This window comes from Pyrus communis, chromosome 10, assembly GCF_041283825.1.
Source record: "Pyrus communis isolate YQ-2024b chromosome 10, ASM4128382v1, whole genome shotgun sequence".
Classification (NCBI taxonomy): domain Eukaryota; kingdom Viridiplantae; phylum Streptophyta; class Magnoliopsida; order Rosales; family Rosaceae; genus Pyrus; species Pyrus communis.
The window spans coordinates 24,535,084-24,562,683 of NC_142574.1; the positions used below are offsets into that span (position 1 = coordinate 24,535,084).

Here is a 27,600-nt window from a genome sequence, read left to right on the forward strand (position 1 = left end):
GCTGATGAACAGTGGAGAGCAGTGTGATGAACAGTGGAATTTGGGTTCATGCATGAGACAAAAATTTTGGTTTCACCCCACTTTAACAAGAAGAATTGGAACAAACTGTCCCTCAACCAAAAAAATTCAAAACCTGTTCAAAATAATATATCAAATTATACAGAGGTAAGTTGGTAATTTGATCATCATAAAATATAATATAAATATAAATGGGAATAGAGAAAATAATAAAAAAAATGAAAGGGAAGAGAGAAAATAATAAACAAATGACAAAGTTGATGATGTCCACCGCCCACGTGATGGGAAAGAAAAATATAATAAAAAATAAGAAAAATCATGAATGTTGTGTTTAAAACATCTTAAAAGGCACATAGCGCCGGTGATAAAAAAAAATAACGAAATCAAAAAATATTGAAGCAATTCATGTATATAAATACATTTAAAATGTCTAATTCGCTCTTAGCGTGATGCGATTCAAAAAAATACCTTTTGCACGTGGTTATTTATTAAATATTATTTCTCAATTTTTAAACACTTAATAGGTGTGTAGTGCCAGTTATAAAAAAAGTCTCCCGCACTCATATAATAATGTGATTCAATTAGTTGGGAAATGATCTTTTTTTTTTTTACCAAACGATGTTATCTACACTAAGGGAAGGGTGTGAGCTTAACCTCACAATAGGCTAGCAATCAGTTGTTTATTAAATATTATTTTTTCTAATCTTAATGTAAATTCAATAAAATGTAGATGGAAATTGAAAGACAGCTTTTATTAAATGTATTTATTATTCATTTCCATCTACATTAATAAATACATTTAAAATGCGCGTAATACGTCGTGATTCAAAAAATGTCTTCTGCAAGCGTGTGAGCGCGTGCATGGAAGCTAGTTTGGTAATACTATGTTTTTAAGTGCTTTAAAACTCAAAAATACTTTTTCTATGTTTTTAGTTATTTTAAATGTACTTTCAAATAAGTCCATAATATGCATTACACACATTTTGACTGCGGTTAAGATTACTTGTACAATTAGTTAAGGACCCATTTCATAAGTATATCATTTGGGCCCGAGGGATGAATAGTGGAGGTAATGTTAATTGGACGGAATTACGCCGGTCATGGGTTGGTCATGGGCTATTGCCAACTTCCTCACTTGTAACTTTTCCGAATACGGATCATGGGCTCAATAGTTTCCATAGAACATTGGCCCTTCAAGATTCGTGGTTGGATCCTCCCTTAGCAAGAGTGGATTAAGAGCCCAATAGCGTCTGTTGGAAAGTGAGCAGAAAGCAAAAAGAACGACCAGAAATCACAGTACCAAACCATGAATCAGGTAGTCTGGGAGCTACTTATGCGACGATCTAGGGGTATTACCAACTTCCTCACCAGAAATCAAAGTAGTAAACCATGAACCACATTATTAATAGCTCATTGCAAGGTTAAATCCACCCGTCTCTCTTAGTGTTGACACTATTCTAAAAGTCCCCGCCTAGCGCCACCTAAGCCCAGCCTAGACGCTAGACGGCTGGTCACTACCCCAATTAATGCTTAGGCGTTTGAAAATTAAGAAATAACACCTATACCTGCTAAGACACCCGCCTAGACTGCCTAGCCCGCCCAGACCTGCCTAAGTTGCGACTCACTTAGACAGAAAATAGATAACTTTCATTTGTATTTTATTTTTTTCAATAAATTATAAGAGACTTGTTGAATAATTTAAATGAACACACAGTATATGCTTGTTCTCCATATTTTCATTATGTTCCAATACTTCATAATATATATATATATATATATATATATATATATCATTCTATTTTGTAGTTTATGATGAAATTATATATACTTTAAGTATAAACAAGCACTTTTTACATAACATATAATATATTTACTTAAATTTGCCTAGTCCACTTAGGCGCTAAGCCCCAGCCGCTATGCCCCAGCTCATCGCCCGACTAGCACCTAAAGTTTTTTAGAACCTTGAGTGTAGATAATATTGTTTGTAAAAAATAAATAAATAAAATTAGGAAATTAACCATAATGCCTCGTTTGTTACAAATAATTATGGATAGTCCTATAAAGCTAGGTAGATTAGAAATGAAAAATGCTAAATAGACTCGTTTAAAGTGGGGCTCTCCATAGATTCTCTATCACCTCACAATCAAATGTTAATTTTTGTGTCAACATTATAAAATATTGTGGCAAAACTCTTACTGTAATTTGTGAGGTGTTGGGATTTGGGGATTTTGATTTCTAGGTCGATTAAACCCTAGTTTTGATTTGTTATTTGGTGGTGCAGGGTTTCACATCTCGAAGAACATGGAGGAGTACCCAAATCGATACAATGTACAAAATTTAATAAATAATTATAAAATTAAAAAAAACAAATCGATCATGGAGGCAATCTTGTGACTGATATGTCCTTGGCACGATTCTTCCGCATTTTGACTTTTTTATTTTTTTATTTTTTAGATTCTCTTATTATTTGTCACTGTGTACTACAATCGGGCGATATTTCTCTTTATTTAGAAGTGTGAGGTCTTAAGTTCGAATCTTATGGATGATGAATTTGATACCAAATTAGGTTGCTCATTATGTGGCCTAGTCAAACTCTCACTCTTCTTAGTGTAAAAATATCGATGTATTCAAAAAAAAAAAAAAAAAAACATTCTCTTATTATTTTATTTTCCAATTGTTTTAAATTTTAAAATTCTTTTCTAATATATTTTGCGTGTCACCATATTATTAGAACCGCTGGTTCTACTAACAAAAGTCTAAGAAATGACCAAATTGATGAGGAGCGGTAGATTTCAAAGACTAAATTAATTGATATAGAAAATATATGCAATAAAAACCCTATATTATGGCTGGCTGTTGGTGGTGAGGTAGTTTCGATCGGGACAAATATATCTCTCTCTCTCTCTCTCTCGTCTGTCGATTGAATTGTGAATTATTATATTATACATATAGGAAATTAAATGTGAAATGGACTTGTCCCAAAGTGTTAGTAGTATTGAAATGCACATGTTAAGCCTGCAGGCAGACACCCACCTATGACCAAAAACACACACAGAGCCAGAGTGAGATGGAAAGAGGGAGAGATGCATGCATGCATTGGGAAATATGCTCATTTCTGATCGATCCAAGCATTACTTTTGTTTATTTTCTTTTGTCATCACAAGTATACATCACTTTCCCTTTCCATATCCAAATTAAAAAGTTCCCAAACCCATTCCAAATCCCTCACTTACTCTCTTTGTTTTGCATTTGTGTTATCATTCAATGTTCCGAGTTTCGTACTTTGTTGTGGGGGTAATTTCAGTTCATGGCAAAAATCCCATTAAATTTTATTCAATAATTAGAAAGAGAGAGATTTTTTTTTTCTTTATTAAAAAACGATAGAGTTGTATTTCATTGTCATTACAAATAAATACAGAGTACAAATGTGCGAATTGGGTAGAGTACGTAGCTTAAGTGACTAAGTAATTAATCTGGAATGAATTTGCACAAAACTACAAATGACACCACTACAAAATTGTCACAAAACACTATAAAAACATATTCAAATCATTAATTGTCACGTAGTTAAAAATAAAACTATTATTAACATTTCAAAAATCTCATTTTACATTCTCTATAAGTGTATATTTTTTTTAATTTTAAAATTTTTAAAATGTAAAATAAAAATTTTAAAATATCAATAACAATTCTTTTTAGAAAAATCAATTATCATTCAAGAGAGACTTATCACTTGATAAATCGGTGAAAAGAAAGTATCTCTCGACTAACTTATTCCAGTTTTGTTCTCAGAAGTTACTGGATATTGATAGATGACTACAGAATCATGTGGCTAGAGTGGGTCCAGGGATGCTCTGCAAAGGAGCCGACCCCGCCATGCAGGCCCCATGAATGAATGCCACTTCTCCCTCACTTTCCCCAACCAAACGGTCAAATTTTACTTTCGCAAATGGAAAGAGTGAGGAGAAAAAAGATTGCATATATATTCCAAGCATCCTGAGCACAAGTAAGGTATGTTTCCAATACAAGAAATAATGATAGCCCCATCACACCAGGCCCCATCAGAAAGCTGCAGCAGCAGCAGTAAGCATCACACTTGGTTGTCATAACAATTCTAGCACAGTATTAATTCAAAGCCAAATGGAAAAGTCTCCTTTCATTATCTTAGATCATCTTCAACCGAAGGCTGATCAGAGGGTTCGTTTTAATCCTCTGATTTTCCAAGATATTAATATTTTAATGAACAGTACATTGCCATATTTGCCTCCATCTCCAACCGAGGGTCAAATGGCTCGTTTTAGCTCTGTCACAAAAAACCGTCTCCAACCGAAGGTCATAGGACCAAACATAATTTATTATTTAAATTTAAAAATTACCACAACTTAAATTCAAATCCAATGGCTAAATGACGTAAAAAAAAAAAAGAAAAAAATATGAACCAAATTTTGTAAAATAGAAGTTGAAAAAAAAATAGAATTTAAAAAAATATATGAAACAAATTTTGTAAAATAGAAGTTATAGAATAAAAAAGAAGTTATAGGAAAATTTTTGTAAATGAAAAAAAATTAAATAAAACTGTAAAAAAAAAAAAAATCAAAATTAACGGCTAGCTGACATCAGCTAGTCGTTAGATTCAAAATTGTGTTTAAGGATTCTTGTTGGATATAACTGACAGGAATATATTTATATTAAATGTATTCCTGTCGAATATAACCGACAGGAAATCCGACACAAAAAAAAAAATCTGGCCAGCCCGGGGCTAGCTGGTTGGCTGGAAGGGGCCAGCCCTTTGAGATTCCATCGGGTCCATGAGCCCTCTAGCCTAGCCCTCGGTTGACGATTTTCGGGCTATTTTTGGCCATTTGGCCCTCTGGACCCTTCGGTTGGAGATGGCCTTAGCTTCTGCAATGAGACACAACCATGTTCATTATCTACTTATACAACACAAATATATTGTTTTTGTACTATTTCGTGTCAATAATATAACGTTAACGTGAAAAATATGTCACAGTAAAGATGTAACGGTGTCATGGAATAGTCATATCCTCCTCTATCTCATGCATGCATTAGCAAATGTGAGTTTGGTTATATGTATTGGTGGAAGAGATGAATGGAAGGAAGACATATTCAAAGGGTTGGTTTTATATGTTTGTTGGGGTGATGAGGGAGAGATTCCCGAAAAGGGATAAACAAAGGTGTAAAGATGGAGAGAGAGAGAGACAGAGAGAGAGATTCTGCGTAATGTGGGGGTTAAAAAGGGTGGAGATCACATGTAGAATATAAACACCGACTTTAAGTTGAATGAAAGAAAGAAAAGAAAAAGGAAAAAATAAAGATAAAGAAAACTTCCATCTCCACAAGTCAAGGTTGCAAAACAATTAGCTCAATAAAAGGTGGTGATCACAAACACACATGATTCCCAACGTACGTATCTTTCTTTTTTTTTCTTTCCCTCCTTTTAAACTAATTTGTATCTAATTTGTATCGAATCCTTATCATGATAGCATGCCTCAAGTAATCTTGGCCCTCAAACCTAGATTTTGGTTTTTTTTAATATTGGAGGGTCGAACTTTGAATCTAGTCTACGCCTACTCATCATCATATGCATCCTTACCATTAGAGCAAGTCCACCTCAAGAACATTGTTTGGGCAATTGGGCAATCAAATCCCCTAAAATCCAAAAACCCCTCCTCCGCATCTCGATCAACTGGACTATTGGGAAGCTCGATTGAGCACACGGGTTAGAATTGCCCGAGCTTGTGACTGAGAGAATTTGACGTCAGGCAGACGTCAGCCTAGCGATAGCCATCTAAATATTTGTTTTGCGCCAGGCCCATGGATTACACACGCCGAGAACAGCGAGTGGATCAACAAAAAATGCAGTTGGGGCCCGAGCTGCAAGCGCACTTAACCCTTCAAAATTGGGGATGACGTGAGTCATTTCCTGGCCGTTGAATTTCCAACAACTATATTTCTAGGCAGTTAGATTTTGTATATCTTTTCTTACAAGGGAAAGCAATCAAAATGTAATATTATTGGTTGTAGTGTTTTTGTTATAACTTTTTATTACTTTTGATGCATGCTTTTTGGATTTCGGTAGTGGTTAAGCCAAATAATGGTCGATGCGGTTGGGTCGGCAATAATAGAGCTACAATGAAAGAGAAAGATGATGAAAGGTGGAGAGGTGGAGAGGGAATCACTCATGCTTCATTTCTCTTGTTCATGACATGGTATCTTTTTCTCTCTCTTTCATGAAGTTTCGAACCGATTGTTTAATTGTATGATCGAATTCGAGGCTAATAGGGTAGGACTATTACCTAACTTTAGCATTTTTCTTTTTAAATATCATATAATGACGGGATTAATATAATAAGTAGTAGATCAAGCTATATTTTCCAAATTAATTAGTAAGAGTAAAATGGAGATAGATGTTCAAAAAAAAAAAAAAAAAAAAATTATGTTGCCAGAGAATTTGTATCAGATCATTGATTATATAGTTGTTTAAATACATAATTTAGATTGAAAACATAAGATACAAGACTATATAGTAATAGAACATTCTACCTTATTTCTATTTGAATATATGGTTTGTTCAGTAAACGTTGTCTCTCAATTTATGCGGTAAACCAAAATTTGATGAACGCATCTGCTCAGGTAACGGTTATCCTGAATAAACAATCTTCAATCAATAGGGAGGACAACACTTCCCTCGTAAAGGGCAGTTAGTAGCTCGTTTTGAGTCTCCCCCACACACATTTATCTCTGTAGATTCTTTATTAGTAGTCTGAAGAAGATAATCTCTAGTAGCAATATATCATCCATGGTCGCATTTTCAAACTTCATGTACCAACCAAAAACGAGATTTTAATATCGTCTCTCTTGATTATTCGTTACTCAACCATCAAAGTTGATTTTGATTTGCTATTGTGTGCCTTAGCCTTGTCTTATATTCTTCTCATTAGTCTTTAATTGAAAAGAAAAGAAAACAAACTAGTGTCTATTTGTGGTCCAACGTTTTTAATTAAAACTAAACTATCGTGATTAAGCAGCCTGAATTATGCCAAAGAAAACTCGAGAAGATCGAAGATTAGGATGCCATGCTGGATATGCCTTGTGACTCTGTCTGTACGGCATGCCCTGCTAGATCATGCAACATTATATCATACCAAAGAGATAATAACATTAACCATGTGGGTTTGTGTAAAATTACTATTTAATTAGGGAATTGTTATTAGCACTCAAAAAATCTCATTTTGCACTTCAAACTTTCTATAATTAGAAAGAAAATTACACTTATGAGGAGTGTACAATGAGATTTTTGGAGTGCTAATAACAATTCCTTTTAATTAAGTCTCTGAATAATGTTATATTTGTACTAAACAAGGATAATTGTTGTTAATACAGTGTACTCATTAAAAAAACCAACAGATTAATGAAAAGTTGTTAATAATGTCAGATTATGCCTCCTCAAATCTTCCGCAAATGAGAGATTATGTGCAGGATCAAAGTTGCGGAACCCTAGCTTGTTGGCTACTTTAATTGATTAACTTAGTGGCAAAGCTTTTGGTCACTGATTAAATGACAGATCTGTTTGTTATTTTGTCTCCTTGATTGAAGTTACTGATTAAATGACGAATAAATGAAAATGTTGCAAACTATTTTTTTAGAGTCGTGTTCTCTTGACCTTTTGACGGTCAATGATTTATAATCACTTCCCGTTTGATTTGATATTAAGAATAGAGATTCAAACACTAAATACATATTCATTTATTCGTCATTTTATATGAATCTAAATAACTTTAATTCTTTTAGACGATATCAAATCGAAAAATGGCCATGTATTACTTGATTACCGAGTGACTAAAATAACATTTCTAATTTAATTAAGTAAAAGAAAACTATAGTTGCTTAACCGTGATGCAATTTGCCTTGACAATATCGTTCTATTCAATAATTATGGGTGGCAATAATGAATGCCATTGTCACCCCGTTGTCTTGCTTTTAAAAAAAATATTATTTACATATTTTTATGAGAAAGGTACATCTTCGATGTCTTGGTACGATGATTTGATAGCATCGAATTATTAAGGAGGGAGAGCGGTAGGGCATGGCCGTATGGGGTTTAGATACATCAAGAGGGTATATATTATAGTACATGAATATTTCCTAGCTATATATTTTATATTCATTTATCCTATATGCATATCGACCACACAGGCTAGTGGGTATCTCTTTGCATATGTTAGAATGCTGGGGTTTCGTAACATTTACACATTTTTCTTTGCCTAACTAATTAAGAAGAAACGTGCCATGATCTAGGTGATGTGGAGGAAGAGTAGGGCGTGAGACAGATTGGTAAGCGAAAGCCAATTTTGAATGAGTGTTCATCATTTTATTATAAACTGTGTAACTAGGGATTCTCTCTTGCAACTATTTTATAAATCTACTTGTGACATTCACAATAGCGATTTAAGGAGGAGTGAGAGGTTCAATCGTATGGAATCCTAAAATATTTTCGCCATCTAACTATATATATATATAGTTAAAATCCGGGAACATACATTTGACACCTATTTTTTAAGGACCACTTTGTAATTTAATTCAGCTATCTGAACAGTCTATATTTTAGTACATCATTTAAAGACCATCCTTGCAAAAAGTTAGATAAATCCAAAATCATGAAAACATTTATTTGTCATAAAAAAATGGACCAATGCAGTTCGTAAAAAACACTAGATTTAATCAAATGTTTACCTGGTTTCGAATTTAAGTGATTTTTTATAACTATAATCTTTGAGGTAAGACATAAAAGATGGATGGTTCGGATCATTGAAATATTACAGAGTAACCCCACAAAAACATGTGTCAAATGTGGCACAGAGCCTTCGAAATCTTAAAGACGACCTTAGTCATTCGTTTCATAAAAACTTGTCACATGATTAAATAATTACAAAAGATAACATCTCCTTTTCTTGGGTACTTACTTTATGGTTGTAGTTTGAAGAAAAAAGCAGTAGAATTGTCATGTCATGTAGCAGGGTGACTAATTAAGAATTAAACTTATGACGTGTTATATATAAAATTCGAAAGGCTGATTCATAAGTAAATATTAGATACTCATAAACTCAATAAAGGAAATAAGCTAGTTTTTGTAAGATATAGTATGTTTTATCCACATATCTTGTGACTTGAAATGAGATTTCTTACTGACACACCCCGACCCAGAAAGTCCACTTGGACCCTGAATCGAGCTGTGCTGGCCGACACCTGGAAGGTGACGAAGCCAAAAAATGTGATAGTGTACAAAAAGTGAATAAATTTGAATCTAAAAGTGTCTAAGTACCAGAGTGCGCTACGAGTGGGAGCGAACCCATTTCACACGCGATGTCAGAGCATAAGTAAGGTACAGTAGTATGGGTAAGAATCATACCCTAAAAAAAATCCATCAATACTAAGATTCGCCACAGATTCTTGTCGATACAAACTCAGCAGCTAAAACCTGGAGGGCACCAAACAGAAGGTGTGAGTAAGCAATAAAACCAAGCCTCCCAAAGTTACTACCTCTCTAAAAGTAATGCCCCTAAATGTAAAATCCGTATCGTTTTCCATAAGACAGTACAACATATATACATATATCCAAACCATACTCAGAAATGACCAAAACCACGGTTTGCCATCAAATCCACCATACATTAATAAGTAGGCCAAATGAACTAAATCAATACAAAGTGATATATCAGTCAGAGTCATCTAAAATGGCATGTACAACTTATTCGTATCTCATCAATCATGGCTAGCATATAAGTCGGAGTCACCTATAGTGACCTGTACGACTTATCCATATCTCATCAATCCTGGCTAGCATATAAGTCGGAGTCACCTATAGTGACCTGTACGACTTATTCATATCTCATCAATCCTGGCTAGCATATAAGTCGGAGTCACCTATAGTGACATGTACGACTTATCCATATCTCATTAATCATGGCTAGCATATAAGTCGGAGTCACCTATAGTGACCTGTACGACTTATCCATATCTCATCAATCCTGGCTAGCATATAAGTCGGAGTCACCTATAGTGACCTGTACGACTTATCCATATCTCATCAATCCTGGCTAGCATATAAGTCGGAGTCACCTCTAGTGACCTGTACGACTTATCCATATCTCATCAATCCTGGCTAGCGTATAGCTCAATAAGTATACCTGCACACGAGTCGGAACCACCTAAAGTGGTCTGTACGACAGGACTGGGTGTAAATAAATACGCTCAAGTGCTACGATCACGTGAAGACTGGGCGAATAATCGCGGGTCACCTACGAGTCGGAACCACCTAAAGTGGTCTGTACGACAGGCCTGTGCACCTACCTTGAATCCAAGGTGAGCATAAGGTGCGGGAGGTGAAGATCACGTGAAGGACTGTGCCCTGGCCACGGGCGGGAGCACTAACACCGGGGTGCAGGTTTATGAGCTCTCAATGCATCTCAATATAACATGTGCAACTCATGGCAACCAGTACGACAGTATCGAAGTTGCCTAATACATAACTGTAGTCATGCTATAACGCAATCGATTCAACTAGTACCATAAACTCACCTGAACTTACCTGGGTGTCCTGAGTTCACCTTTGCACTTGAAAGCATTTCCAATAATTATATGCAAGTAATATACATATTGATATACTATGATGCAATCTAATACTCAACCATGTCGTAGCATGTTCAATTATAAACAATACAGTGAGAAGTGTAGAATCAATAACGCATTACTCCCAAACTACTTATTTTCAGGGATAATTATCCATGACGACCCAATTAACATTAATTTAGCTAACTAATTCATAAAACTAAAACTTGCCTTTACCAATTTCCTTCGCCTTACTCAATTTCCCAAGCAAGGCTTTTGTCTCAAATATTTTATGGCTGCATCTAACGTCTCGTTAGACTGCCTACGTACCCTAAATAGGGATCAAGCCATTCGTAGTTCATATAGGTACTTCAAGCATTCACAATAATTATATATGAAAGTAATGTACCTAATCAATTTAAAAGTGTCGATAGAACTGTCAATAATATGTACGATAAAAAGGAAAAGATCCACTTACCTGGAGTCCACGCTATGATTCTCTAGCGCACACATCGAGGCGTCCTGAATGATTGGTCCCTGTGACCAATTATCAAATCACATCTCATAACTCTTATCCGAAGAGTACGTAATTCACATAAAACACAACCTCAACGACATTCTAAAATAGTTTGATACCCATTGACCACAAGTCAACCGTCGATCAAAGATCGACGGTAGGGTTTACAACCCTGTATAACTTGACCCGGAAGATCCGCATATCAGATTTTCAATCCACAACTCCCAACGATCCACAATATGTTTCTAGAATAACATATTAAAATTTCATTACGATCCAACGGTCAGATCTCCGTCAATTGCCTAAAACAAGTGGCCGTGAACATTTATTTTACTAACTTACAAATCCAATTCAGGAAGATCCGTAAGTCGGATTCCCGATCCGTAAATTCCTATAATCTTTAAATATTACATATTATAATGTATCCAATTTTGATGACGATCCAACGGTCGGATCATCGATTCACATTTTTATCAAGTAACGTATCATAACGAATTTAGGTTCCAACGATCAACCTACGTCATTCAAATGAAAAAACTGAATTCAAGACATTTTACATAGCCTAAAAATAACATTGGTGGCCCACTGGCCACGCGCCGCCGCACGCGCCGCCGCGGGTGGCGGTCGGCCGCCCCGACTCGCCGGAAAATCCAACTATTTCCAAAAATTCTCAAACTTCACAGAAATGAAGATCTCAGTGAGTGGAGCAACTTTCATACCTGCCACGAAGTCCAAAAGTGGACGGAAGATGGTCAATTTTTCCCACGAAGCCGGCGGGTGCCTAAAACTTCCCGACGTCGATTCGTCGTCCACGGTGGTCCAACGGGGTCAAGGTTGGTTGGGTTTTGCTCCTGGGATGATGGGCTACAAAGCCCAAGTGGTGGCATCGGCCATCGCTTTGCCGATTTGCCGGAAAATCGAAAAGGGTGGCCGGAGCACCATTGATTTTCGTCAACTTTCGTGGCCTCAAACCGCTCCATACCATGGTTAATCAAGGTGGTTCTTGGGTGGGTTTTGTAGAGGGGAATGAGAGCTTCAAGATGGTGGTGGTGGCATCGAAAAACTCCACCGGAGTTGGCCGGAATCGGCCTTGGAACATGGGCTCCCGCGGTGGGTGCGGGTGGACGAAAACCCATTTCCTCTTTTTTTTCTTTTTTTTTTCTTTTCTCCCTCCATTTCTGATTTGGCTTCCCCCACAAAGTGGGGATTTAATTTAAATAAACACTAACCTTGAATAACCAATTTCGAACGTCCGTAACTATACCGTTATAATCCGGACTCGCAAACGGCTTTCGCCTATAAGTTCGTACCAATGAGTACTACGAGGATATGCTAAAAGAATAAGTCCCACATCTTTCAAGTCGATGGTCAACGGAAGTCAAAGTCCTTGCCTCTAGGGCAATTTCGTAAATTCACGCTTTTAAAATAAAATAAAAACGTAAAATTTGGAACGGGTTGTCACAATCTACCCACCTTAAGAAAATTTCGTCCTCGAAATTTAAAATCATCAGTCGAATGTAGAATACTCAAAATTAAAGAGATATATGCATGTAAATACATACACGAGGAAGATATCAAGTTATAGCGACTACATAAAAGAGGATGACATTCCGTCATTATCGGAGTGTTATGACTCTTCTTTCATGCCTCCAAATTCCTACTTTCCTTCTCTTTTACATAAACGTGTTCAAAGCATAACGCACTTCGCAATTTAGCATGTAGTATTTTTGGGTCAAGCCTAAACAACAATTAACGAATTAAATAAGTAAATACAAATATTAACGTAGAATAATCTACTTGTTTATTTGCTTAATAACCCAACGAATAAGTTATTAATATTATGGTATGCAGTTCACAATATCGACAATTCACTGTCGTCTTGATAAGCAAGTAACAATTCCCGAGGGTGCAATATTACCATCTTGCCCCTCAATGGAAAATACACATACCAGCCTCGATCGTACTCATTCACTACCTTCTGAGGCAACATCATCAATAACATAAATTTTCTACATCACAATCTCAATTTGTTCGCAATAATCTGTTGTAAATCACAAGCTGCACATACAATATTTGTATTATATTTCGAAGGATACCATACTCCTAAACAGGAATGTAACCGTAGTTACCCATAATTCTAACAAAAGTATGCGTCCATTAAATATGCGATGTGCGTAAAATCTCCATACATCAACCCCAATGATACCATAGTTAACCCGAAATTGTAACTATGGTTACAAATGACTAGAATGGAGATAAAGATATACTGCAACCATGCTACTGGTGGGACAAACAAGATGCAACTCGTCCACAAAGGTCTGAGTAACTCATTTCAAACTAATCGTTAATCTAGGGTTAGAAATGCGATACTGAACAACTTCCAATACTCAAAACCTTCATAACGACTTCCAAAGGCTTGGAAGTGAAACATGTAACACGATGAAATATAAATACACCAAGATGATAATCTTGTCAGGTTTCTATTTGTTGAATTTGTATAGAAGTCTAGGAGTAGTTTTCTCAAAAAGTCATCGTCCTCTGGACGCAATTAGAAAATTGTAGTTGCCCAAGGAAGTTTGAACTCTATATCCTCCATATCCCCACGACATTAATCAAAAGCAAGGTCCATCTAGAGTGAGGATTCATTTAAAACACATCAAAGGAAGCCTTGATTTTATCTCTTCCCTACTTCCACTTTTGATCACGTCACAAAGGGAACTTCTAAATCACATCACCCGAAGAGGTTGACTACATCCCACTTCTATCTTAGTGGTCTTCACAAGTGTCTTGTTGTTGAAATTTCAACACCCATTTTAAGGAAATAACTATTGCCAATACTTCAATTTTTAGAGCAAGAAGAATATTGTTTTCTACTTAAGTAAACAACCACCAATTAGAACATCATATAAGCGTATCATTGGTTTAGCATCACGATTAATGAATTTCACATTCTTTACATATACCACATATCTCGAACTGCGCATATAAAAAGATATTTCCTAACTCCATTCATACAAAATGATTAAAATCATTTGAACCATTTCTTGTTAGATTAAAGGTAACTCTATATCAATACTCATATTTCCCAACTAAATAAAATATGACATGTTGGAAGTGTGCGAGAGTAGATACACGATTGTGCACTCATAGATGCTAATTTAATTCTACTATTGCCTCTGACAGAACTTAGCTTGTTCCAAAAAGTAAATGTAATAAAAAGTTCTAAGATCAATGAAGATTTGGACACACTTTTCTACATAAGAGTCCCAATCAATATTCCAATGAAATTAGAAATTGTTAATTCTAGGTCAGAAGTATGATGGTTCATCTTTAGCGGTTCTACCACCGAGAAACATAAGCGTTAACATACTAAGAAAGTCTGAATCCGAATTGACTTATCACATCAATCGACAATCATCATGCATCATCAAAATCTCCACCGAGAAGTGTCATTTAACCTGCGAAATAAGGTGATGACTGTTGACTTTAGGTAAATGAATAAGATGGTTCGTTTCAAACAATTCTAATCGTGAAAAGTAAAAGCAATACTCCGTCATGTTGCCATACCAACTTAACAATGCGGTGGTATCCGCGGTAGGATTTTTGGGATATGACGCCAAAAGTATACGTCCTCGAAATTTACAGTACTACTAACCAACTCTACGACACGAACTAAAAGGTCTTTACAGTTTCCTCGACACTTATAACAATCTAACAGTGAGATATCATCCCGCATTTCGATTCTAATGTCTATGAAAGTGATCGAGAGGTGGTTAGTCAAAGGGTTTTCGTTTACCTAAATATGTGATAGGGTAAAAACAACAATCATGAGTTTACCGTCCTATTGCAAAGCTTATTCCTAAGCTTCCACAATCCTAATTTATTCGGCTCAAGCGAAGTAGTTCATTGATCCGAGGAGGATTTGATGATTGCTTTTCGGATTTCTACAACTCCCAGGATATGACAACTTACATTCGCAAGCCAATTCTCACCCATTTAATAAGTACAACCACAAAAGCAAAAATCTGGAATAGCGTTGATTGAAAAATCCCAATGCTAGAAAAAGACCTTGCCTAAGATCTACTTCCAAAAAGACTTCATCGACATTCGATCTTCCTCCTAAAGATCCAACATGAACCCAAGTATGCTTGAAGATATTAGTGCTAATAGGGACCGACCAATAATTATCCCTCAGATGATCTTCCGCGAAATGTTACTAAGAAATCAAGACTAACTAAGATTTCCAATCTTTAAAGAATCAATACTAACGGCGGTAGGACAATGATAGAATTATTTGGTAATATCTCTGGCGATACATGATTATCAAAACATTTACTTAGGCCATCAACTCGCCTCACTTTTATACCTTTCCTCCACAAGGAAAATCTTCGTTTTAATTCTAAGGACAACCGCCAAAATGATTTTATAAAATGTCGTGAAGACAACATAATTGTCCAAAACTTAAGAAAAGTTAGCATACTTTTCCATATTCGACGAGGTGGCATCATTTGAACGTCAAACACAAAACCAAGAGTGCTCACATCACGCGTGTGATGAACACAATACTGCCCAACATATGCTCTGATACCAAACTGACACACCCCGACCCAGAAAGTCCACTTGGACCCTGAATCGAGCTGTGCTGGCCGACACCTGGAAGGTGACGAAGCCAAAAAATGTGATAGTGTACAAAAAGTGAATAAATTTGAATCTAAAAGTGTCTAAGTACCAGAGTGCGCTACGAGTGGGAGCGAACCCATTTCACACGCGATGTCAGAGCATAAGTAAGGTACAGTAGTATGGGTAAGAATCATACCCTAAAAAAAATCCATCAATACTAAGATTCGCCACAGATTCTTGTCGATACAAACTCAGCAGCTAAAACCTGGAGGGCACCAAACAGAAGGTGTGAGTAAGCAATAAAACCAAGCCTCCCAAAGTTACTACCTCTCTAAAAGTAATGCCCCTAAATGTAAAATCCGTATCGTTTTCCATAAGACAGTACAACATATATACATATATCCAAACCATACTCAGAAATGACCAAAACCACGGTTTGCCATCAAATCCACCATACATTAATAAGTAGGCCAAATGAACTAAATCAATACAAAGTGATATATCAGTCAGAGTCATCTAAAATGGCATGTACAACTTATTCGTATCTCATCAATCATGGCTAGCATATAAGTCGGAGTCACCTATAGTGACCTGTACGACTTATCCATATCTCATCAATCCTGGCTAGCATATAAGTCGGAGTCACCTATAGTGACCTGTACGACTTATTCATATCTCATCAATCCTGGCTAGCATATAAGTCGGAGTCACCTATAGTGACCTGTACGACTTATCCATATCTCATTAATCATGGCTAGCATATAAGTCGGAGTCACCTATAGTGACCTGTACGACTTATCCATATCTCATCAATCCTGGCTAGCATATAAGTCGGAGTCACCTCTAGTGACCTGTACGACTTATCCATATCTCATCAATCCTGGCTAGCGTATAGCTCAATAAGTATACCTGCACACGAGTCGGAACCACCTAAAGTGGTCTGTACGACAGGACTGGGTGTAAATAAATACGCTCAAGTGCTACGATCACGTGAAGACTGGGCGAATAATCGCGGGTCACCTACGAGTCGGAACCACCTAAAGTGGTCTGTACGACAGGCCTGTGCACCTACCTTGAATCCAAGGTGAGCATAAGGTGCGGGAGGTGAAGATCACGTGAAGGACTGTGCCCTGGCCACGGGCGGGAGCACTAACACCGGGGTGCAGGTTTATGAGCTCTCAATGCATCTCAATATAACATGTGCAACTCATGGCAACCAGTACGACAGTATCGAAGTTGCCTAATACATAACTGTAGTCATGCTATAACGCAATCGATTCAACTAGTACCATAAACTCACCTGAACTTACCTGGGTGTCCTGAGTTCACCTTTGCACTTGAAAGCATTTCCAATAATTATATGCAAGTAATATACATATTGATATACTATGATGCAATCTAATACTCAACCATGTCGTAGCATGTTCAATTATAAACAATACAGTGAGAAGTGTAGAATCAATAACGCATTACTCCCAAACTACTTATTTTCAGGGATAATTATCCATGACGACCCAATTAACATTAATTTAGCTAACTAATTCATAAAACTAAAACTTGCCTTTACCAATTTCCTTCGCCTTACTCAATTTCCCAAGCAAGGCTTTTGTCTCAAATATTTTATGGCTGCATCTAACGTCTCGTTAGACTGCCTACGTACCCTAAATAGGGATCAAGCCATTCGTAGTTCATATAGGTACTTCAAGCATTCACAATAATTATATATGAAAGTAATGTACCTAATCAATTTAAAAGTGTCGATAGAACTGTCAATAATATGTACGATAAAAATGAAAAGATCCACTTACCTGGAGTCCACGCTATGATTCTCTAGCGCACACATCGAGGCGTCCTGAATGATTGGTCCCTGTGACCAATTATCAAATCACATCTCAGAACTCTTATCCGAAGAGTACGTAATTCACATAAAACACAACCTCAACGACATTCTAAAATAGTTTGATACCCATTGACCACAAGTCAACCGTCGATCAAAGATCGACGGTAGGGTTTACAACCCTGTATAACTTGACCCGGAAGATCCGCATATCAGATTTTCAATCCACAACTCCCAACGATCCACAATATGTTTCTAGAATAACATATTAAAATTTCATTACGATCCAACGGTCAGATCTCCGTCAATTGCCTAAAACAAGTGGCCGTGAACATTTATTTTACTAACTTACAAATCCAATTCAGGAAGATCCGTAAGTCGGATTCCCGATCCGTAAATTCCTATAATCTTTAAATATTACATATTATAATGTATCCAATTTTGATGACGATCCAACGGTCGGATCATCGATTCACATTTTTATCAAGTAACGTATCATAACGAATTTAGGTTCCAACGATCAACCTACGTCATTCAAATGAAAAAACTGAATTCAAGACATTTTACATAGCCTAAAAATAACATTGGTGGCCCACTGGCCACGCGCCGCCGCACGCGCCGCCGCGGGTGGCGGTCGGCCGCCCCGACTCGCCGGAAAATCCAACTATTTCCAAAAATTCTCAAACTTCACAGAAATGAAGATCTCAGTGAGTGGAGCAACTTTCATACCTGCCACGAAGTCCAAAAGTGGACGGAAGATGGTCAATTTTTCCCACGAAGCCGGCGGGTGCCTAAAACTTCCCGACGTCGATTCGTCGTCCACGGTGGTCCAACGGGGTCAAGGTTGGTTGGGTTTTGCTCCTGGGATGATGGGCTACAAAGCCCAAGTGGTGGCATCGGCCATCGCTTTGCCGATTTGCCGGAAAATCGAAAAGGGTGGCCGGAGCACCATTGATTTTCGTCAACTTTCGTGGCCTCAAACCGCTCCATACCATGGTTAATCAAGGTGGTTCTTGGGTGGGTTTTGTAGAGGGGAATGAGAGCTTCAAGATGGTGGTGGTGGCATCGAAAAACTCCACCGGAGTTGGCCGGAATCGGCCTTGGAACATGGGCTCCCGCGGTGGGTGCGGGTGGACGAAAACCCATTTCCTCTTTTTTTTCTTTTTTTTTTCTTTTCTCCCTCCATTTCTGATTTGGCTTCCCCCACAAAGTGGGGATTTAATTTAAATAAACACTAACCTTGAATAACCAATTTCGAACGTCCGTAACTATACCGTTATAATCCGGACTCGCAAACGGCTTTCGCCTATAAGTTCGTACCAATGAGTACTACGAGGATATGCTAAAAGAATAAGTCCCACATCTTTCAAGTCGATGGTCAACGGAAGTCAAAGTCCTTGCCTCTAGGGCAATTTCGTAAATTCACGCTTTTAAAATAAAATAAAAACGTAAAATTTGGAACGGGTTGTCACACTTACTGTAAAATTTCTCCTCAATTTAGTGTAAAAATGTAAAAACGTAACATAGGAGACTAAATTATAACATAACTACTGAGTATTTCCCTTTATATCGCTTATGAGCATCCATCAACTATTATTGGTATCTTCATGCTTTTCTTTAGGGTCAACATCGTGACCACCTACAAAGTTGCATCCTTGTTAATCCAATCTTAGCAGCAACGTTTTTCCTAAATTAACAAAACTTGATTACTAATTCACAATTATGCGGAAATAACACCAAGCAATCTCAAGGAATTAAAGCGCAACTGGATAAGTCCGAAATGGAACAAATTTTATTCACTAGGTTCTACATTTTATACTAATTTAATCAGATGAAGCTTGAACTTTGAAAATTCAGAAAAATTAGTTGGGATTGATTGGCATGCTGTCAAATGTAGATTTGGTCAAGATGCATGCTTAAAATGGAAGGAAATATTTTAGATGCAAAAAGTATGGCTCTAATATGGGAAGCAATAAATTAATTCTAATTGATTTGTAATATTTTCTTTAAGTTTTAGAAAATAGTAGATTAGAAAATGTCCAAGTCAGCAGTTCTGTTCTTCTAGACTCGATAATTCAAGAAAATTGTTCACATATCGTGCCAATTCTAACCAACGGTGAATGATAAAGTAAAACAACAAAAGTTAAATGAACATTTATTCTCATCCATTGTCCACCGCTAAATTAAGATAAGCTCAAACATTATGTCACGTGAAAACATAAAGGATGCGAGGTATATTATGCAACAAAATATTCGGTTGTTTTTGTCTAAGGAACCAATATTTGATGCACTAACATTTGTAGAAAATGAACATTCGAAACACCAATAACATTTGCAGAAAATGAACCCTTATCCTCAAACAGCTAAAAGTTTTCACAAAAGCGATGGAATTATATTTATCAAGTTGATGTGGTACCAAAAAATATTTAATAAAAAAATAAAGTATTTTTATTGGTTGTTGTCAAATTTGGAAAATTAAAGCTTCAATTGTAGCCATATTGTAGCCTATAGAGACGTGATCATTATGATTTTCTTATACGTAGCATTCTTCTTTTGTCAAATTTTATTAAACTTTTTTTTTTTTCGTCAAACAAATTTATTATACACTCGAAGATATTTGAATCCGAATGTGTGACACTTTAATATAGAGGTTTGTGTGAAACAAATTGTTTTTGGACTATGTGCCGTTTAATTTCCTATACATGTACGTAAACATGTCATGTTATGCAACTTTCACTTCACATTGATTTCTAGAGACTCGGAATAACATTTTACGTGCCGTATATTGACAAAGATAAAAGGATTCGGATGTAACTCTGATTTTAATTGAATAGGCAAACAGAATTTTAGAAATAGCGGTAAATATTAAAAATTGTTGCCCACACACGTGCGACTGTTAGTTAAGATCTCACGTGCATGCACAACACACGTGGACATGTATGACGAATGAAAATAAAACGTCCTTACCGTTGCATGTATATATTTTTGGAAACTTTAATGAAAAATTCTCAGTATTGTTTATTTTAACGAAAAATCATATTTTTACATTAAAAGTTAATCATGGTACTATTCACTTTAACCTTTATTTTGTCATTATCGTTAAAATTCAAAGTTTTCAAACTATTTTTATTAGTTTTTTTTATATTTTATGATAACCTAGACACGCATCAATACAAATTAAAATGAATTTGATTAATTCACATGCTAATGGCTGAAAACTATCGCATGTGCGTTGATAAAATACACATTATTTAATGAAAACTAAAATTTACTTTATACGAATTTAGATGAATTCGATTCACATGCATTAACATTTGACAATTAGCGCATGTGCGTAGACAACTATGCATGACCTACTAAAGACTAAGATCAATCGAATGGGTGTGATGATTTGATTGGGAGAGTGAGTGTGGAGCGACAAGCAGCTAGCAAAAGCCTCTTTTTCTTTTTTCGGTTGCCATGGCTCCCAAAAAAAAAAAAAAAAATCCAACTGAAAGAACAATTTCACATGGAGAGCGAACATGGAGCCGTGGGATAGAAACTGAAAGGAGAATTCAATGAATTATTGATTGTGAATTAAGTAGAATTATCAGAAAGATGAGTAAAGGGCATACTTCTAACAACACCGATATTGTCCCAAACTTAATAATTAAAGCTTGCACAATCGTCAAGTGTGAAATTTTATCATAAAAAATCTCGATGTTAGTTGAAGTAGGGTTAGAATATTTAAACTATTATTTTTCTTTTTGTGAAGCCAATGTGGAAGTCAACAAATTGTTGCTCTCAGTTCGTCTATTTATCGCATCAAGTTTGGTTTAATAGAGAAAAAATGACAAATTTATGAAGACTTTGATTCATTGTTGCTCTGATTTGGTTGGAATTCAAGTTTGTTCTTGGTTTAGATTGAACTAGCAAGTTTTTGCAACCACATCAATAAGAAAATGGAAATGGTGTCCACGTGGCAGATACAGTCCAAAGCTGAACCAAACAAAGCGAAACGTACCATGCTATGCGCATGAGTAAAAATAGAAACTGCCAAATGGGCCCACCCTCCAGGCGTACCACCCGTACTCCCCCAACGTCCCCCTTTAATTAATTTAATCACACAGGCCTCTGTATATGGTAATTGACCTTTTTTGATATTTTACTTATTTATGTATTATTATTTTAGAATATTAAAAAATATTAGAATATTATTTATTTAGTTTTAGCCTTGTGATTGACAAAAGTCAGTTCGGTGGTCCCCGCAAGTCCACGCTGGCCCCTCGCACGTGTTCGGAGGGATGAGTGTTCGTCGTGTTCCCTGCCCACCCGACCCCACACTTGCTGCAGCTGCGGTTGTGAATTCACTGAATTTTTTTATGGGCAAAAACAGAGGGGCAGGCGGGCTCCGTAGGGTGACTTGGCGTTTGGAGTATAGCTGTGCCTACGTGGCGGCCCCTGGCATTCCGTCCCGTGGCGGGCCCCAGTGGGCAAAGTACTGCGTGGCAGATGCCCTGCCCACAATGTCAGTTATCGACATCACTTTCTCTATTTTTCATTTGATTAATCACCGACGTAAAAAGTAATAAATTATTTCTGCGAGGAGGACCGGAAAACAGATACGGGCAAGACGAGGCGTTGGCGTTCCGGATACGCCCCTCAGTTATCGCTGAAATTACGGACTGACCGGATCTCTGTTACTGTGTTGGTTGCGAATTAGGAGTCAAGTAAAACAAGCACAATACGGAAGGGTCTTTCTGGTAACTGCATCCCAATATAGACAAAACGGTCAAAATCCACACACATATATATATATATATATATATATATATATATATCTCTGATTCTCTCGCTCTCTCTCTCTCTCCACCTTTTTAACCTTTACTCTCACACTGCACTCTTTTTTTTTTTTTTGGGTTTATCTTTTTAATTTTTTAATTTAATTTTCTCCCTTTTTTTTTAATAAACCAAAGCAAGCCCTAAATAAAACCCCCCATCCATCCTCGCCATCTCTATTGCATGCCCTTTTGTTCATTTCCTCCTCACACTTGTTCCCTCCCTCTCCTCTACTCTCCTCTCTCCTCTCTCTTAAGAAGCACCAAAAACCCATTAAACCAAATCCAAACAAGAACCACTGCCAAACTCCATAACGCTTCTCTCTCTCTCTCTCTCTCTATACATATCGACACACCAATTTGCAAAACCGAAGAAAACGCTTCCTTTGCTTCCGCTGCTTTCGTCTCCTTTCTTTTCACCATAAAAATCCATGGCTGTTGAAGCCCGGCATCTCAATCTTTTTCCATCCCAACTCATACCCAACAGGTACTTTTCACAATCTCTCATCTTTTTCTCTGTATTTTATCATCTGGGTCTGTTAATATTGATGTTTCGGGGCAAAAAATTGATTGCTTTGCTGTTATTTTTTTGTCGTTTTCAGGGAAATGATGAACCAGATTCAAGGGAACTCGAATCTTTACAATACTCAGATTGGGTACGGAGTGCCGTTATCCACCGGAGGAGTGGCGGGGGAGGCTCTGCTGCCGACGTACAACTACGTGATCGCCGATTCGATAATGCCGCCGAAGACTTCCGCCATGAAATCCGACAGCGGCCTCACCTACAACGTTCCGATCACTCTCCCGAGAAAGCGGTCCAGAGACTCGATTGGCAACGGCCTCAGCCCTTCGTTTTCGCACCCGACTCCACCGTTAACCAACTACAAGAACTGCGGGGCTTTCTCTTTTCTCGGCGAGGACATTTCTCTGCACGTGCAGCAGCAGCAGTTCGACGTCGACCGTCTCATTTCCCAACACGTAAGTACCAAAATACAGAGCTTAGAAATTCGACGGATTTGGACGGATTTGGTGTTTGGTGTTTTGATTATTTGATGGGTATTTTGTATCCGGTTATATTGATCTGGGATGTGTTTATTTTTCGATTTTGCAGATGGAGAAGGTGAGATTGGAGGTCGAGGAGAAGAGGAATCGGCAGGCGCGGCGGATAATAGATGCCATTGAGGTGGGGGTGGTGAAGCGGCTGAGGGCAAAAGAGGAAGAAATTCAGAAAATTGGGAAGCTGAACTGGGCGCTGGAAGAGCGGGTCAAGTCGTTGTGCATGGAGAATCAAATATGGCGCGACCTCGCTCAGACCAACGAGGCCACCGCCAATGCCCTCCGCACCAACCTCGAGCAGGTCCTGGCACACCAGGCCAAGGACGACGACAACAACCAAAACGACGCCAACGCCACCGCGCTCATGGACGACGCCCAGTCATGCTGCGGAAGCAGCGGAGGCGACGAAGGCCGAAACGACGGAGTCGTGGGGTTAGATGGGTGGCGCACGGTGAAGGGTACTACTAGTACAAATGGTACGGAGGGTCCTGGCGGGGAGGAAGGTACAAGCCGGGGATGCAGGTCGAGTACAAGTAGGTTGTGCAGGAGTTGCGGGACGGAGGAGGCCTGCGTGTTGCTTTTGCCCTGTAGGCACCTTTGTTTGTGTACGGTGTGCGGATCATCGCTGCACACTTGCCCCATCTGTAAATCCGCCAAGAACGCTAGTGTGCATGTTAACATGTCTTAGATCAAATTAATTCACCTCCCAAAAAAAATACAAATTTCATCAATACAAATCTGTTCTTCCTAATTTTCTCTTAATTTCTTTATTATTTTTCTTGTGAGTAATTAATAATTAATTTGTTAGGTTCATAGGTTGGCTTCAAATCCTTGGATTAATTCACATTTACCTCACTTTAGAACTCAATTGACACCACAGCAGTTGCAACTTTATGAGTTAAAAAACCACAGAAAACAATTTAACTTTCATGGGATAAAAAAACCCATCAAAAAATTCTGCTGTCCTGAAAAACAGAATCGACTACAATATTTACATGAATGTAATATAAATATTATTTGAACGTTAGTTATAATTTATGTGAATACCTAGTAGATTGCACATTTCAACCCTTCCAATTTTTTGTTTGCATTGTTTATTGTTTTCCTAAATTGTATAGTTTTAGTTTTGGATAGAAAAATGGATAATGAGGCGCATTTTAACCAGGCAGATGCGATGCGCATGTTAGCGAGCGGTGGCTCAGAGTTGTATGTGGGGACCGCTGACGTGAGGGACGTGATACGTTCGTTGTATTTCGTTGTTTGTTTTAATCCGCTGCCGCTGTTCTATCGAGACCAACTAGGTAACCGGAAACGGTAGGGCGTCGCGGGCACGCGTGACTTCCGAAGCGTGGGGTCAACGAGAGAGGGGGCGAGGAAAGGGACAGGTGAGAGGCAAAAGCTGACACGTCGGACGTGCGCGCGCAAATGTTGCTGTGTCAATAGCACTCATCACTGCCCGCAACGGCAACTACTTCTGAAAAGTATTAAAATAATAAATAAATTAATTAAAAAATGGAAACCATAGAAAAAAGGAAAAAATCTGGGTAAAAGTAGGAAAAAGTCCAAAAGAGTGGCAACATCATGGGCACACTCCAATTACTAATAGCACAATTTGGTGCGTAACCGAGACGACGACGTATAAGCAGAAATATCGTGGATACTGGGGCACAATAAAAACTGTTGGGATTCCCGAAGCCTGGTAGTGGTTGAACGAGGCGTGTCCTACGCACGTTGCTATGTGCCTCTCTTTGGTCGCTTTCATATGCTGACAACAAGATAATCACATTGCCCTCTGCCCCTCCCCTATTGTTTTCCTATTTCCTTTTAATTATTTAATGCTTTTTTTTTAATGGTTTAATTTTAGGGTGAATTTGGAATTACACCTACGACTTTTAGGGTAACGCTAAAGAGAGAAGAGGTGGGGGTGTCCTAGTGAAGGGTGGCCCTGCCTTGTATTGGAAGGTGAGGGCAGTGGAAGAGAAATGAATGTGGTTTGTGCTGAATTTGGCAATGCAAGCTAATGGGTTTTGGGTAAATTGGTAACCATAAGTGGTCCACCCTAGTGTAAGCTGGTACAATCGTCCTACTAGATGTTAAGTCTCTATGGTACGATAGGACTCGATTTGATCTGATTTGATCATGACGATTGTCAGTCATGCGTATTATTAGAATTCTACTGATTCAATCAATTTAATAGTTTTCTATGTTATAAGTGTTAGAATTTTTTTGTTCCACATCGGTCAAAAGGTTTAAGACCAAATCCTTTAAATAGAATTACTTAATTCTAACTAATACCGAGACCTTTTGTATTAAAACCTCACACCTGACGAATTGAACAAGTGACCAAGTAAGGACAGTATCAGCCCGTCTACCTGAAATTTAACAATAAGCATTTCAATTTTTCTTTGCTAAATTGTCTTACGTTGTAGTGATATAACATAGTTGGGCATTGGAACATTACCCTAAAATTGGGTTATGCCAAAATTAGAAAATATTAATTAAGAATTAGGTTGTACTAGGACATGGGGGTTTTGATGAACGTGAGGGGCACATGACATGTAGGTGGTATTTTCCTTTTCAAGATCTGGGGAAAATAAAGTCAATGATAAGATAAGCAGTGTGGGAATTGGAATTTGGGATAAAAAAAAAAGTGAATTATTCATTTCCAGTCAGTCACCACCCTTTGTGGGACTCTTGGAAATTATGTTGCCCAAATATTTAGACAATTATTATTTTTTTTATGCAAGTTATAAAATGGGGTTTGATGACATTATGCTTTGCCGTGTTTAACATGTTTGCATATTTTCATGCAAAGCAAAATTAGTGGTTAATTACTTAAGGGTAATGCTTTTCAAAATATTATTTAAGAAATTTTCACTTATAAAAGATTATAAAATAAAATTTAAGACTTTTTTTATGTGGAATAATGAAAACGTGGAATCAATAATACCATAAAAGTTTCAATCATCTGACATCTTTGGCTAAAATAAAGGTCCGAAACGGCAAGCAAAAGAAAAGTCAATAATATATTAAAGAAAATTAATTGTGTTTTACTTTTTTTTTTTTTTTTTTTTTAGTGTGGCACAAGCCCGAAAGAAAATGAAAAATTACATACAAATATCACGATGTTACCAGGTTCTAGTTATATCTGTAACTAACAATCGACTACCAGAAAGGGAAGCTTGCTAAAAATGATTTGACCAAAACTGCACGACAAATCCAAACAAGCCAAAATTATCAGCAATTAAAAAAAAAAAAAAAATTCACAGTAAATATGATGAATTTTATATGATCAACTTTGATACATGAGTACACGACAATCTAGTACTAAACTTCCCATATAATGACTATTTATTTTTGCAATCAAAATCAATTTTATTGCAAGTGCAAATTCGATAACACCATAATCTTCTTAATTGTGTTTTACTTTCTTGTTGCTAGTACCGACCTTTGGAGTTTGAATCTTGTGAATAGGGAAAAGGAGAAAGGCGGAGAAGACAAGTTTGAAACAAGCATCGTATAACCCTTGATTTTATTTCTTCTTTTTAATGTCAGACATTGTATAAAGTGGAGAAAAGTCAGAATAAAGAGGCACTAGAGTTACAAAACGAATAATACTCCATTATTATTTGTTGAACTTTGTTCTTTTGTTTTTTGTTTTTGTTTGACAACGGAACTAAACGCCCAACATCAAAATTTTAAGTAAAACAGATTCAAAGCTTCCAGCAACGTTCGTCACTAAGAGATGTCGACAAGAGGTAGAAGCACATTAAAGAACAATGCAACACAAATAGCCGTAATCAATTTAAAAAATGTTGAGTTCACAATGTTGGTAGTTGAGCTTTTTACAAATCTAGACTTTAGGGTAAATACATTCTATTTGTGATAAAACCAATAATATTAAAGTGACATTCTATCTAAAAAAAATCATGTGCTTTTGCTCAAATGAGACACAAGGACAAACGAAGGAACGAAAGAGGGCGAAAGTAGTCGTGCGGATAAACTTCCCAACCTCGGTATCTTTGTCTCTCTTTCACAAGATAAGTTACGTTATGAGAGTGAAGAGAATAATGAGTCAATAACCAAGGTACGAACTTTTTTTTTCT

At 37.1% G+C, this 27,600-nt stretch overlaps 1 protein-coding gene and 1 long non-coding RNA gene across 2 annotated transcripts; one reads left to right on the forward strand and one right to left on the reverse strand.

Moving 5' to 3' along the window:
• Positions 1-15,846: 15,846 nt before the first annotated feature.
• Positions 15,847-19,080, reverse strand: LOC148693762 (uncharacterized). Its single transcript, XR_015952167.1, has 3 exons — positions 18,351-19,080; positions 17,593-17,651; positions 15,847-16,049 (listed from the first exon to the last, which is right to left on the reverse strand). It is a non-coding gene; the product is annotated as an uncharacterized LOC148693762 (long non-coding RNA).
• Positions 19,081-22,617: 3,537 nt separating this feature from the next.
• On the forward strand, positions 22,618-24,245 carry LOC137729163 (putative BOI-related E3 ubiquitin-protein ligase 3). The gene is made up of 3 exons (XM_068468010.2): positions 22,618-22,925; positions 23,041-23,416; positions 23,550-24,245. Exons 1-3 carry the CDS (start codon positions 22,870-22,872, stop codon positions 24,180-24,182), a joined length of 1,065 nt encoding a protein of 354 aa, XP_068324111.2. The 5' UTR covers positions 22,618-22,869; the 3' UTR covers positions 24,183-24,245.
• The last annotated feature ends 3,355 nt before the right edge of the window (positions 24,246-27,600 follow it).